Below are 13,146 nucleotides of genomic sequence, written 5' to 3' on the forward strand. Positions count from 1 at the left end.
TGGTTGGCTGGTACTTTGTCACCTAAGTAATAAGCCTTGGAAAGAGATAAAGTACCATCCAATCGGCTCCTAACTGTCAGGTCACAGGCTATGGGGCAGATGTATTAAGCCTGGCAAAGAGAGGAGATAACGCACCAGCCAATCAACTTCCAACTGTCATATTTCAAACACGTCTGATTGGCTGGTGCGTTATCTCCTTCCAATTTATCTCTTTGCCAATTTATCTCATCTGCCAATATGTTTGAAAAATGCCTGGAACTGATTGGCTGGTACTTTATCTCTCTCCCCCTTATCATTCACCAAAGCTTAGTGCATGTGTTCCTTGCTCAGGTCAGTCTTACATAAGACCGCTCTCTGTAAATAACTTTCATCCACTGGGTAAGACCATAGTTGTCACGGTCAGGTTGTTGGGAAGGAAGCTGAATTATAATGCCCATATTCTAGTTTATTGTTGGCCAGCTCTGGATCTGTGTGCATTGTCAATGTTCTTGTCATTCTGACTTTGCGCATGCACTAAACTGGTACGGCAGATGTGTCACACAATATGTACTCCCAAAGGTGCATGGTATCAGGAACGTTGCAGAAAGTGTTGGGATTTCCTGGACAGTGACTGAGGGGTGGCTAGAAATGCAGTCAGCAGGTCAGGTGGTGGGCGGGGTGCTGCGGGCTTGGGAGTGCAATCCCCTGCGTTCTGCGATACTCAGCAGCAGATAGGAGGCATTAGTCAGACAAAGATACTGCACTTGCCTTAGGACACACCTGTCTCACGGTGTCTATGGACTTTGATAGTGACTGTCTATGGTTACCAACAGTGGCCGTCTCTGTACGTATATACAATAAACACTTTACAGTATACGTCCTTGTGTGTGTATATATAGACCATGCACACTGCAGCATACGGTCTGCCGGCGGCCTTACGCATCAGGCCGTTATGTCCTGTACCTGTGGTGGGCCGGGAGGATAGGATTGATCTGCAACAGAATATTGGTAACAAGGTCATAGCTGGATTTGTGTAAAGCCAGACGTTGGTGGCTTTTTCTTCACCTTGTCGGGAAAACACATTTAAATAGGTTACATTTCGGATTCTCTGCTCCTTGCAAATTGTCCTCGCATTAATCTTCCATTGATTTTCTTTCTTTCAGTCTATTTCTTAAAAAATGTTCTCTCTTCCTCAGCGCGGGGTTAATACCGACAGCGGAAGTGTCTGCAAAGAGGCCTCGTTTGAAGGAATTAGCCAGTAAGTAGAAATCATCTTACACTGTCAACTCTCCGGGTGACGGATATTATAGCAAAACCCGGAGCCTTTCTCCTCGGAGATCGAATCCTTAATACCGCGTCACTCTGGGCCCAGGGAAATATTCAGAATAAGAAGATAATGTGCATCAGCTGGGCTGCTGGGAGATGCCTGCCACAGCTCTCACGCTGCACATAGGCAAAGCACGGGAATAGGTTTCCTTATATACAGGGAACTACAACACATACCAGCGTGAAACGGTAATAAATCTGGCCCACAGCCAATCAGAATCCAGAATCAATCTTGTAGTTTGGGAGATGAAAACAACCATCTGATCTGTTGCTATGATGATGCCATGTTGTGAATACCTATAGAGTTTTGATCAATGCCCCCCTAAAAATATATCTTCCAGTATCTGAATGTTAGGTCGACACTATATGGTGAGGTCAACACATGCAAGACGGTTGACATGAGTATTTTTCTTTTGATGGACTTTTTTCATTCTTTATGTTCCACATGAACTGCAACTGGGAACGGTAAAACAAAGCCTGACCAGCACTAAATGAAATGGAGGCGGATGTCGACAGGTGTTGAAATTGACTCAAAAAAATTATCAAAAAGTCATATCGTCTTTTTGTGTGTCTAACTTTTTTGCTTGTGTCAACCCTTTCCTATTCAATCCCCGTACCACTTTTCAGCGAAAATCGCTGCAAATTCATCTTGGCGGATTCACAGTCGTTCTCACCCACGCCCCAAAAAGGTGAAATGGCATGGACAAAAATGTACTGAAAAATGGGCGGAAATGCCCATGATTGATTACTGAAAGGCAAATTTTTTTTGTTTTGTTTTTTTTTTGTTTTTTTTTTCACCCGGAAAGAAACGCGGCCAAGATTGAATACCCCCCACAAGAGACATCTACACATTCATTGCATTGCTAGAACGTTCTCCTGAAAGCTGTTAGTCCAGACCTTCGGAGTATACAAATAACCAAATATTTATCATTTTAACTACGTATTTAAGCTGCTATTAGGACCGAAACGAGGGTTTTTATTACAGTATCTGGGGATTCCTTCATAATATCGGACAGTTCCATTCTGAATAAAGCGCGCAGGCTTCGGTTTCCCCGGCCTGTGAGAGGAACATGTATATATTTAAATAATAATTTAATGTGGTCATGTTTATATTTTCATCCCGGCTCACAATTCCGCATTCCCCCAGCAGGATCTCATCTGCATTTGCTGGTGTCAAATTAAGCTAAATTAATGCCCCCTCACCCCCATCTCCTGTATCCGAATATCATCCCATTACGGTGATCTACAGCCCTACTACAGAGTCAATCACAGGGCTGCCGCTGCAGGAGCCGTAACAATCCGTCACACCTTGTCAGAATAAATACATAAATATCAACACAACCCTGCACACACCACCCCTGTGCTGTATTCTTCAATATATGTAACGGTGACTTGTGACCAATGTCGTGCGCTGACGGCCCCATAAATATGTATTGATGTTGAGAAAGTAAATGGGGAAGGAGTAATACAGATGTAGGTGCCTGGGATCACGTTGAGGCTCTCGTCCCCTTCCGCTCTGCACTTGTATTAATGTGGTCGCACTCTACACCAGAACCTGTAACCCCTGGTGTGTGTGCCACTGCTCTGCAGATCCACGGATCTGTGGCACTGCTGTGGGGTTAGTGTAAAAGCTGAGACTGGTGACGCGCCAGTTGGCGATTTATGTAAGATTTGTCGTGATGGTAACCGATTGGCATAAATATTATTTTACTTGTCAGGATTTGCCTTGAACTGGTCAAGAGGAATGTCATGGTTGGATGCTGTGCGGTGACCCAGATTTTTGGCATTTCTGGGGTGGAATTATATTTTGCGTCTCCCACCTCAAGTGAGTGGAGCTTTTTGGATGTTTATGCAGCTTGGTGCGAGTGCAATGGACGCTATAACTTAGTGTGCGTGTTGCCACAATGCACTGGGATTAGCCACGTGAATCAGCTAATCCCGTGTAAACTACTGGGTTTTCTGCCGTGTTTTCCTCCCAGCAGCACAAACAATTGAATCATTGCTTTAAACCACACAAAAAAAAAAAAAAAAAAAAAGGAGTCTTCCCTCCAATAAGATTGTTCAAAGTCTGGTTCTGGTGCTTTCTGCACCAAGCGCTCATTAAATGTGGCATCTTCGGTGAATTGAAATACCAAATTCTCTGGTCCGGTACAACATTGCCATTTAAACCTTCAGATTTTCTCTCTTCCTCATGTTGTCTAAGCCCTCTTCTCTTCACATTTCACTCACAGCTCTCCCATACTCAAACACGCAGTAACCATCTTTGTCCACATACTCATCTCCATCATTGGCCACAAGCCTCTAGTAGTTTGTTGATTGAGTCCTCACTACTTATATCCAAGCTGTAATGTATATTCAACTGTGGCGCTCTTCACCTGTACTCTATTTTTGTTATTTATTCAATGTAATAATGGCCCTTATTCTGGTTGGTGCGGTAATATCCGCGTGCGTTGGTGCCGCCGATGTTTTGTGTCTGCGCATGTGCAGAGGCGTCTCTGCGCATGTGCGAGCGGGGCGTACGGCCACATTCCGCATGAAATGTGTACACTACGAACAGGGGGTGGAGAGGGGCGTGAAGGGCTGTTTGGGCTCATTACCATATGTTTACACCCCGCTTTTCATGGGCGTTCCCATGCAAACACTGGGCGTACGTATGGTAATGCGGCCGTGACGCATGTGTAGGGGGTGGACATATGACATTGCCGGATGTCAGCTGCCCGCCCAGATCGAATGATGGGGGAGGTTCCCTGAGATGGAGGAGGTGTATTCATGAGAAATACACGTGCGGTCCGTTCGGACAGGTTCTTACCGCGTACGGACGGAGTTGGCGATCCGTATGGAAGGCGGGATTTAGGACGCACAGTGCTGGACGCATATTCGGATCCGGCCGCACCGATCAGAATAAGGGCCCATGTTTTGTCTCCCTGTACTGTTCCTTTGTATGCACTGCGAAACACTTGTGGTGCCTTATAAATAAAATTGTAATAATAATTTCCTCCAGCTGATGAAAAATTAAACCCCCAAAATGCCATGTATAATCGAGGCTGTATGTACATTGGTAATATATATTGCATTATACTCCTCGTACATGGGAGCCGTGGATGGCACACTGATATTTCTTCTGTGGCTTTGTCCCTCGTAGCCAATGCCATCTTTATATGCTAGTAGCCATTGTAGCCTGTAGCGCTACCTATCGTTTACTGGAAGAGGGCCAGCAGTGACCACATGTGTATGCGTGTTCAGCATGGCCAGCCCCCTGAACGAATTGCTGATCCAATTGCTTATACACAGGGATTGCTGGTTTATCATACAGGGGACAATGACCGGATAAAAGTATCCATCAAAATTCACATTTTATTGAAGTTCTAAGTAGAGACATGCACGCAATTGCAAAAGTGTTGTCCCCCCTCCCTGTCTGTCTAATCCATCTGAATGGGGAGCGCTGCCAATTCCTCACCTGTTGCCTTGATTGTCAGCGCTCTGTCCTTCTGTTATTATCTTTTCTACAGAAATAAAAATGGTCCTTTCACTGGGCCTCTGTAATTCCTTCCGCAGATTGGCCTGGCTCCCCTCAGATATGCTGTTATACTGTAATTAATGCCATCTCGTGCTCCCTCAAGCCTGGCCGATTTTTGAGTAAATACAGTTTCAGAAATTGGATGGCACAGTGCCTGCCTCAGTATTAGTTTCACCATTGTGTGATTGCTTTACCTGGCTGTGTGTAGCAGAGACCTCAGAGGAAAAATAAATGTTTCTGAGTGTAAAGAGTCGAACCAGGAACGCAGCTTGGTACTTGTGGAGTATCACGGCTCCCACGATGGGCATCGTACATGAAAAAATCGCATCGCATGCGATTTTTAACAGAAAAGCAGCCAAATGTATTGAAATTAGTATGAAACGTGTTCAATGGCCCCCAAATGGCATTTTTGAGGCTGTACCACCCCCACTATCAACGCGAACCCGAAGCGTGACGCATCCTACGACCTTTTCATACCCCCACTATCCACGTCGGTGTGGAGTTGAGAATAGAAAGTGTGGCGAGCGGACGCGGATACCTTTACAGGTATACGCGTCCCCTCACGGGCTTCACAGGTGTCCGCATCCCCTCGCGGGGCTCGCTGCGCTCGCCACACTTTCTATTCTCAACTCCACGCCAACGTGGATAGTGGGGGTATGAAAAGGTCGTAGGACGCGTACCGCCGCCCCTCGCGGGCTCGCCGCGCTTCGGGTTTGCGTTGATAGTGGGGGTGGTACAGCCTCAAAAATGCCATTTGGGGGCCATTGAACATGTTTCATACTAATTTCAATACATTTGGATGCTTTTCTGTTAAATCGCATGCAATGCGATTTTGTTAAAAAACCGTTAAAAACTGCAAAAATCGCATTCCATCGCATGCCACTATATATGGCATGCGATGGGAGCCGTGATAATCCACAAATACCCGCAGCTTCATTGTAATGTTGCCCGTTAGGCTCCTGCGCACGCCGCTTGCAAACACCATAATGATTACATTGGGCCTGAGGCCCGTGTTCAAGTTGATATTACGCAACCCAGTTCCCCGGCACACCTCAATGGTGGTCGTGAAGCGCTGCCATTTTGATCGCCATTTTTGTGAGATGAGATCACTACCTAATAACCGTGGGCCAGGGCAGTGCGCCATTCTACCTGGGTAGCAGCCAATTACATTGACACTTGAGTGGTGTTAGTTTCTCGGTCAATGTTTCAGCATAACCATCACCAGTTGCCGGTGTACTCGTTGTTTGTTGTTCTTCATGCCTTGAGACTACAGCCCAATGTTCGGAAAGGAGTTCAGACAACACAGTACTTCTGGTTGCATATCTGCATTATGGGTGCGCTCAGGGGCCAGAAAATTCACAGATTCCCTGGATGTGTGGACAGGTGCGTTTTTTTTTTTTTTTTTGTGATGGAGAAGAGAACCACGAGCCCAAATTCTTGGACGGCACACAGTAATAGTTTTCAGCACTTGTGGCAGGCATTGGTTGGTGTACCTGTCCTCAGTGATGGTGCACTGCGGCATGAGTGGTAATGTAGGTACATGACCAGTCTTGGCCCCAGACAACTGCCACCATCAGCTAGACCCTGCTGTGCTAACATCGGACCTTCTGTGGTGGTGCACCTCCAGTTGGCGTCCCTTGGACAGACTGTTAAATCTCAGGGTTGAATCTGTAGATCCACTTAAGATCTCCCAGTCAGAGTTTGAGCAAACACCAACAAACGTGGCCAGCGTGTTGCGGCATAGAGTCAAGCTCTCTAGAAAGCTGATGTGGCGTCCAACATGTACAAAGCTTACTCAAGCCAAGACTGTCACTCAGATGGATCCCGAGCCATCTAACTGGGCTACTGTCACCCTGATGTCCGCCACAACTATGGCCGAAACGGCAGCAAAGTTGTCAGTGATGGACCACACATCAGACCAACTTTCCTCCAACCATCCAACTAGTTGCTTGGATGGAATAAAAATACTGTATAGGAGCAAAGGACAATCAAAAATGTGCTCACAAACCCAGGAAAATGGACAAAAACATTCAGTCAAATTGTTTAAATCAAACTGGTTCAACTACAGTACCGTGTCTGAGCGACCATTTTTGTCCTTTTCCAGATTTTGGTAGCAAATTTCTGAAGTAAATATTACATTTGCTCCCATCCAGTACCATATTTTTATTCCAGCCAAGCAACTAGTTGGGTGGTTGGAGGAAAGTTGGTCTGATGTGTGGCCAGCAGCGCACCTCATCTTCCAAGGACATTCTCCCACAGCAGAAGCCGCTCAAACACAGTGGTTCAGGACGGCACTTATACCCCAGCTGTCGCTGATCACTCTTGAAGCCATAGAAGGTCAGGGATCTCCATTGGCCTCTGCTGAGCTGCTGCGTTTGGGGGTAGTAACCGTCCGTTTTCTGTTAGTGTCTGAAAAACACATGCGTGCCCAGACATTTTTAGGGAGGGTCTGTGACGTCCGCGTTGGCCTAGATCAGCCTGTATCTGTCGCAGATGACCAGTAGGGTCAGACTTATTCAGATTTGCACAGACTGGGAAAATCATTCCATAGTTTAATTGCATACGGATGTGCGATAGGATAGCGAATATCGATTCGTTCATTTTATACTCAAATTCCTTTTTTATTTTGAATTGGGGTTGTTATTGTTTGAGTGGCATTTTGACATTTCAGGCATTAGATGGGAAGTAACCAACATAAGATAAAGTGATAATATATTCCTCATTCCATAAAATGCATAATAACTTTTATTTTATTCCTTCTTTAGATTCACTGTGGACAATGCCCTGCTTCACCCGGAGATCGTGGAATGGTAGGTCTGCGTGGTGCTAATTTGTGCCAAGTGATGCCATCCTAGGTCCTTACAATCATTTATATGATCACCGTAAATGCCTAAAAACAATGATTTTTGCTCTTTCATTTATCTTGAGATATCAAACACTCCCCCATCCCCCTAAAATTTGAGGGACAGCACAAATTCAATAAAGCAGGCTAAAACATGCCAAAATGTATCCCTTTACCATGTTTCACCTATAATTGGTGCAAATGATGCATCCAATGCTTCTTAGCCCGCAGTTGTGTCACCCACCGGTACTGAACTGCATACGGAGTATTACCTTTACACATAAGCCATTGAGATCCTTCGTCGAACCACTGAAATATGAAATCTGTGTATATGTTTTATCTTGCGTTGTGTGAACATATGACCACTATTGTTCCCGTGTGAGGTCTACGAGACTATATATGTGCAGGACTCACAAAAGCTCATCTTGCCAAAGGGAAACGTACAGACTTTTTATTCATTTATTTCATTTTTTTACTCTTACAATAAAATTTCCTCCATTATCCCACATCTCTGTATAACACAACACCTACCATCTTGTAATGCCCCTTTCACTCTGGAAAGCGCTTGCAAGTCGGTTGCAAAATCCCTTTCACACTAGCTGCCCGACCTGGCATAAAGCCAGGTGGGTGACGTAATCAGGAGGCGGGGCCGGGGCGGCGCAGTGAGGATTTTCCAGTGCCGACTTTACAGTGCAATGAACGGGACGCGGGTCACAATGACCCGGGTTGCCCGTTCACACTGCCCCTGGACGAGCTTCCCCTGGTCAAGACCCGGGTTAAAATCCCAGATCGTTTGACCCGGGAAAATCTTTCAGGACCCATTCACACTGACAAATTTCTCGGGTTGTTTCACATTGATGTGCAATAATCCGGCAAATATTTGTCAGTGTGAAAGGGGTATAAGGTGCTACATATAAGATACATCACGTGCACCACATAGGGCAGTGTTTTGGTGAATCGGGCTGTTCTCTCTCTGCGGTAAATCTTTTTCACTAAAAATCTGATTTATCCTATTCAATGTTCACTGAAAGTGAACAGTGAATGCCGGCCAGTTCTCCGTTTCATGCTCGCTGCAATTTGCTATTGTTTTTCAATGTGATTCACCATGAGTGTATTCAATGCTCAGATGGCGAATTGTGTGTCACCGTTTAGCAATGGCGACCTTTTTAAGGGGAACTGGAATGTGATCGTTTAAAATAAAGGGTTTTTTTGGTGTAAAAAAAATCAGTAATATTATTCTGTAAAGGGGCATGCTATTTTTATTTATGTGCTTGCAGCATATATATACTTTTTTTTTTTAAATTTTTTTACACATTACGCCAGCAGGGAGCCGCTCATTAGATATTCACTGCACACTGGTCCCGCTCATTACATATGCACGAGCAGTATCAGTGCAGCGGCTCCCTCCACCGCGCCCCTGCCAGCTCTCCCGGGGGGGCAGCTTGTGCTGCCTGTGTCCCCGGGAGCCCAAACCCCCCCCCCCCCCCCACATTCCGGCGCAGGGAGGATTCCATCTCCCTGCCTGACTCCGTCCCCTGCGGCATTGAATAGGGTGAAAGAGAGGACTGGCAGCGAATGCTCGAGCCCTCCGGAACCCTGCGAATGTGCAGCGAACCCTAAACCGGATTCGCTGCACAGCACAAGAAATGTCATTGAATACTGCGCATAGATTTGTGTTTGGTTTGGAAGAAATACTGAGTCATATGCAGCAGGCAGGACACTGTAATAAAAGCATCCATTGTATTTGCTTATTTATAGAAGAGTGAAGAGAAAAAAACACAGATTCTTTTTAAAATCAGAAATGTTCAGGCCTCATAAGCGGTTCATTAATCTCGCCAGATGTTATAAGTCTGTTTTACAAGCCCCCTATCATATTAACATACAGTATCTCTGTCGTTGTTAGGGAGAACCAAATTGTGTTCTCTAGATTTTCTTGTAAACAAGGCAAGGGATTGGATATAAACTGAGATCACCTGCCCCGATAATGGGAAGAGTTTACGTGCCCTGACCATTGACTCACCTCTTGTGAATCTGGATATTGCTGCCACATAGCGAACATGAAGGTGTAAATGCAGCGTGTTTATGTTGCACAATTTGTCACTATGGCTTCTTGTTATTTTTATAAAGGAAGCAGAAAGCAGGCTGAGCCTTCTCTATTTCATCATCCATGGCAGAACAATAATTTACATCTCTGAAGGCTTTTAGGAGGGTAAAAAATGTTAAAATCTATATTAACACATTGTTACCTAGGGGACTGCAAGCTAAGCACTTTAGTAGCCTTTTCTGATCTGAGCCACAAAAAGATAAAGCACAATGTCCCACATTACCCTTGGATTACATTAAGTAAAAATGCATTACAACGCTTATCATGTTCCCAAGTTCTAGAAGCTCCTCCCTCCAAGTGCCGGTACATGGCCATTTTCTAGCGATGGCTTCGGGAGTAAGTGGTGTGCCGTGGCAACCTAAGCACACTCTGATTTGCTCTACAGGTGGCAGGGGGCTATTCCAAGCACCCGCAAAACAATTCATGCGCAAGGGGGCTTGCGACAGTGGCGCTGCCCAAATGCCCCTAGTTCCCATCGCAACAGAGGGGTGGCAGAGCCAGTGATGGACATAATTACTAGGTGATTCATCTCGCTCTACGGCGCTCTTCACATCATCGTAAGGGGCTCTGCCCCCTTAACCTGTGAACGCCTTCATTGCGTGAAATGTGGTTTGTACTCTATTTTACATAATGCCACACACCAAAATACCCATGACACCACACACCGTAAATGGCCAGAAAATATTATACCACACAACGTATTGCTTATTACACATGATTCCACACTATAATGCCCATTACATATTATGCCACGTAAGTGCGCTTAAATACCTGGTCGATGCTAGCAGTTACATGCTAAATGCCGGGGTTTACAGTACATGCTCCATGCCAGGGTGTTACATTCTTATTAGATAACATTCTGGTTGTGTAGGGGTGTAGGCATACTTCTGGGTAGCGCTGGGTGCCTGAGAGATGCTATAGGAGCAGGAAGACCTTTAGCATTTATGTTGGCAGGCATTGTATGAGGGGCGCAGGGTCTCTCTCTGTGGACAGAGACTAGGGGCCACTGCTCGCTTATCCCGGCACCTGGCTTATTTGTTTAATTTAGATGGCAGACTCTGGATGGCCAGGGATCCAGCAGGGGACTAGCTGGCAGTGGGGAGAACCTGTGACCGCTCCACTGCGCTTACCTGGTTCCATCGGCTCTGTACATGTATAATGGCCCCAAAAGCAGCAGCACTTACACATAATGCCCCAGTAGTGCCATCTACAGAGTATACCCCCCGTAGTGCCACACGCATAATGCCCCGCATAGTGTCACACCCTTAATAGTGCCAAATCCATACTGCCCCCTGTAGGGGCCCATGCATAATGCCCCTTGAGTGCCACATCCATAATTCCCCCACAGTGCCACATCCCTAATGCCCTCCATAGTGGCAAATACATAATGCCTCCCACAGTGTCACATCCATAATGCAATGCAGTGTCACATCCATAATGCCCTCCATAGTGGCAAATACATAATGCCTCCCACAGTGTCACATCCATAATGCCCTCCATAGTGGCAAATACATAATGCCTCCCACAGTGTCACATCCATAATGCCCTCCATAGTGGCAAATACATAATGCCTCCCACAGTGTCACATCCATAATGCAATGCAGTGTCACATCCATAATGCAGTGCCACATTCATAATGGCAAATTCCTAATGCCCTCTGTAGTGCCAAATTCCTAATTCCCCCATAGTGCCAAATTCCTAATGCCCCCCCCCCCCAGTGCCACATCCATAATGCCCCCCGACCCCCCGCAGTGCCACATTTATAATGCCCCCCTCCCTGCAGAGCCACACACATAATGCCCCCATAGTGGCCGGGCGAAGGGACGGGGACCATCAGGGTGCTCCCGCGGCCAGGCTGAGAGGGGGGGGGGGGGTGATGGAGCTCCTGTGGCCGGCCGGAGGAGGGGGGTGGTCACGGAGTTCCCGTGGCCGGGCAGAGGGGGGGACAGCCATGGAGCTCCCGTGGCCTGCCGGAGGAGGGAGAACGGAGATGCTTGGGGCTGGGCAGGGACAGAGTGGCCACCACAGTAGTAGTTGGGGAAAGTCGAGAGCTGGGGCTGCTGCAGGGGAAGGAGCAGCAGAGAACGAGCGGGGCAGCAGAGAAAGTGGAGAGAGCCAGGGCAAATGAGGTGGGAGAGTGCCGGGACAGCCAGAGGCTCAGTCCGGCTACTGGTGGTGGGACAGCGCGCACACATTGGGGGGCGGGGTGGTGCAGTGACCAGGGCACTACCTACTGTACCTCCCGTAATTGGTACTGCTTTCCTAGCACAGCGCCCAAGATCTAGATTGTATGTGTGGGGCTGATATCTCATGCATCTTATGTGTTTGTGTGGCATAAGATGCATGAGATGATGCAATAGACGAGATTGACGAGTGGGGATATGAAAAGGTCGGAGGACGCGTACCGCCGCCCCTCGCGGGCTCGCTGCACTCGCCACGCTTCGGGTTGGCGTTGATAGTGCTGGTGGCGTTAACAATGGTTATTGGGGGCTCACAATTTTTTATCTCATGGATCTCATGCATCTTATGGATGCATAAGATCCATGAGATTAAAAAATCGGGTCCATCGCGATGATTGTATGCCTTAAGTACCTTTAAACTTAAGGCATACAATCAATGAGACAGGCGCCGTGCTAGGAAAGCAGTACCCCGTAATTTTTACTGGATACGGATCTATATCACGCTGGGCGGAGTCAGAGTAGACTCCGCCCAGCGTTATATACACAGTCAGAGTGACAGATCTGGCCAAAAATCGCAGTTATAACTGCATACCAACTGATCTGCACATTGATGCCTGAGTTACCTTTAATTACTGCTGTAGAAATGATTAACCATCGGTCCAAAAAAATATGATCGCTGTAGATGGCGAATGGGACAAGGCAGATTATGGTTGGGGGATTTAGCAACGGGGACCCCAGTAGTATGGAAAATTCTCAGTTCTGCCAGCTCGTGCCCGATATGTATATATAGGAGTAACAATCTAGCAGATGAGGGTAGTACTGAGCCACAGGTTGTTGCGTCCGATGAATTAATAACTTTTCAGCATATTTACCCATCACTTGCAGGCGGCCAATGGTGAGGTTCTGCAATAATGCCAGTGTAAGCATGGTGGTGCATCTCTCCGTATTTACAGAGAATGTCTGTGGGGAGAGGAGAGCAGCACAGTAATCCAGATGTGACCAGCGGCTCGCTCACTAGGAGTACACAATAAATGCTTTATATTATCTCTCTGCAATCCACCTACGAGCACTTTGTCACTTGTGGTTGGGGCTGTTCTTTAATAAGCCGCTGCTTATTGCGGAGAGGCAGCTACTGATTGTTCTGCAGGAATGTCGCCCTTAAGCGGTTTATGACCGTTATTGGCTTTGGATTAAATCT

General features: G+C 46.7%; 1 protein-coding gene across 2 annotated transcripts in view; it reads left to right on the forward strand.

Annotated features, from left to right (window-relative positions):
• PEPD (peptidase D) overlaps positions 1-13,146 on the forward strand; it is a 177,179-nt gene that overhangs the window by 36,255 nt on the left and 127,778 nt on the right. For both annotated transcript variants that reach the window (XM_083165224.1, XM_083165225.1), the window contains 2 exons: positions 1,176-1,237; positions 7,588-7,632. In XM_083165224.1, coding sequence (XP_083021350.1) covers positions 1,176-1,237; positions 7,588-7,632 — 107 coding nt within the window. The remainder of the gene's footprint in view (positions 1-1,175; positions 1,238-7,587; positions 7,633-13,146) is intronic.

The sequence above is a fragment of the Crinia signifera genome, chromosome 11, assembly GCF_055691185.1.
Source record: "Crinia signifera chromosome 11, ASM5569118v1, whole genome shotgun sequence".
NCBI lineage: Eukaryota > Metazoa > Chordata > Amphibia > Anura > Myobatrachidae > Crinia > Crinia signifera.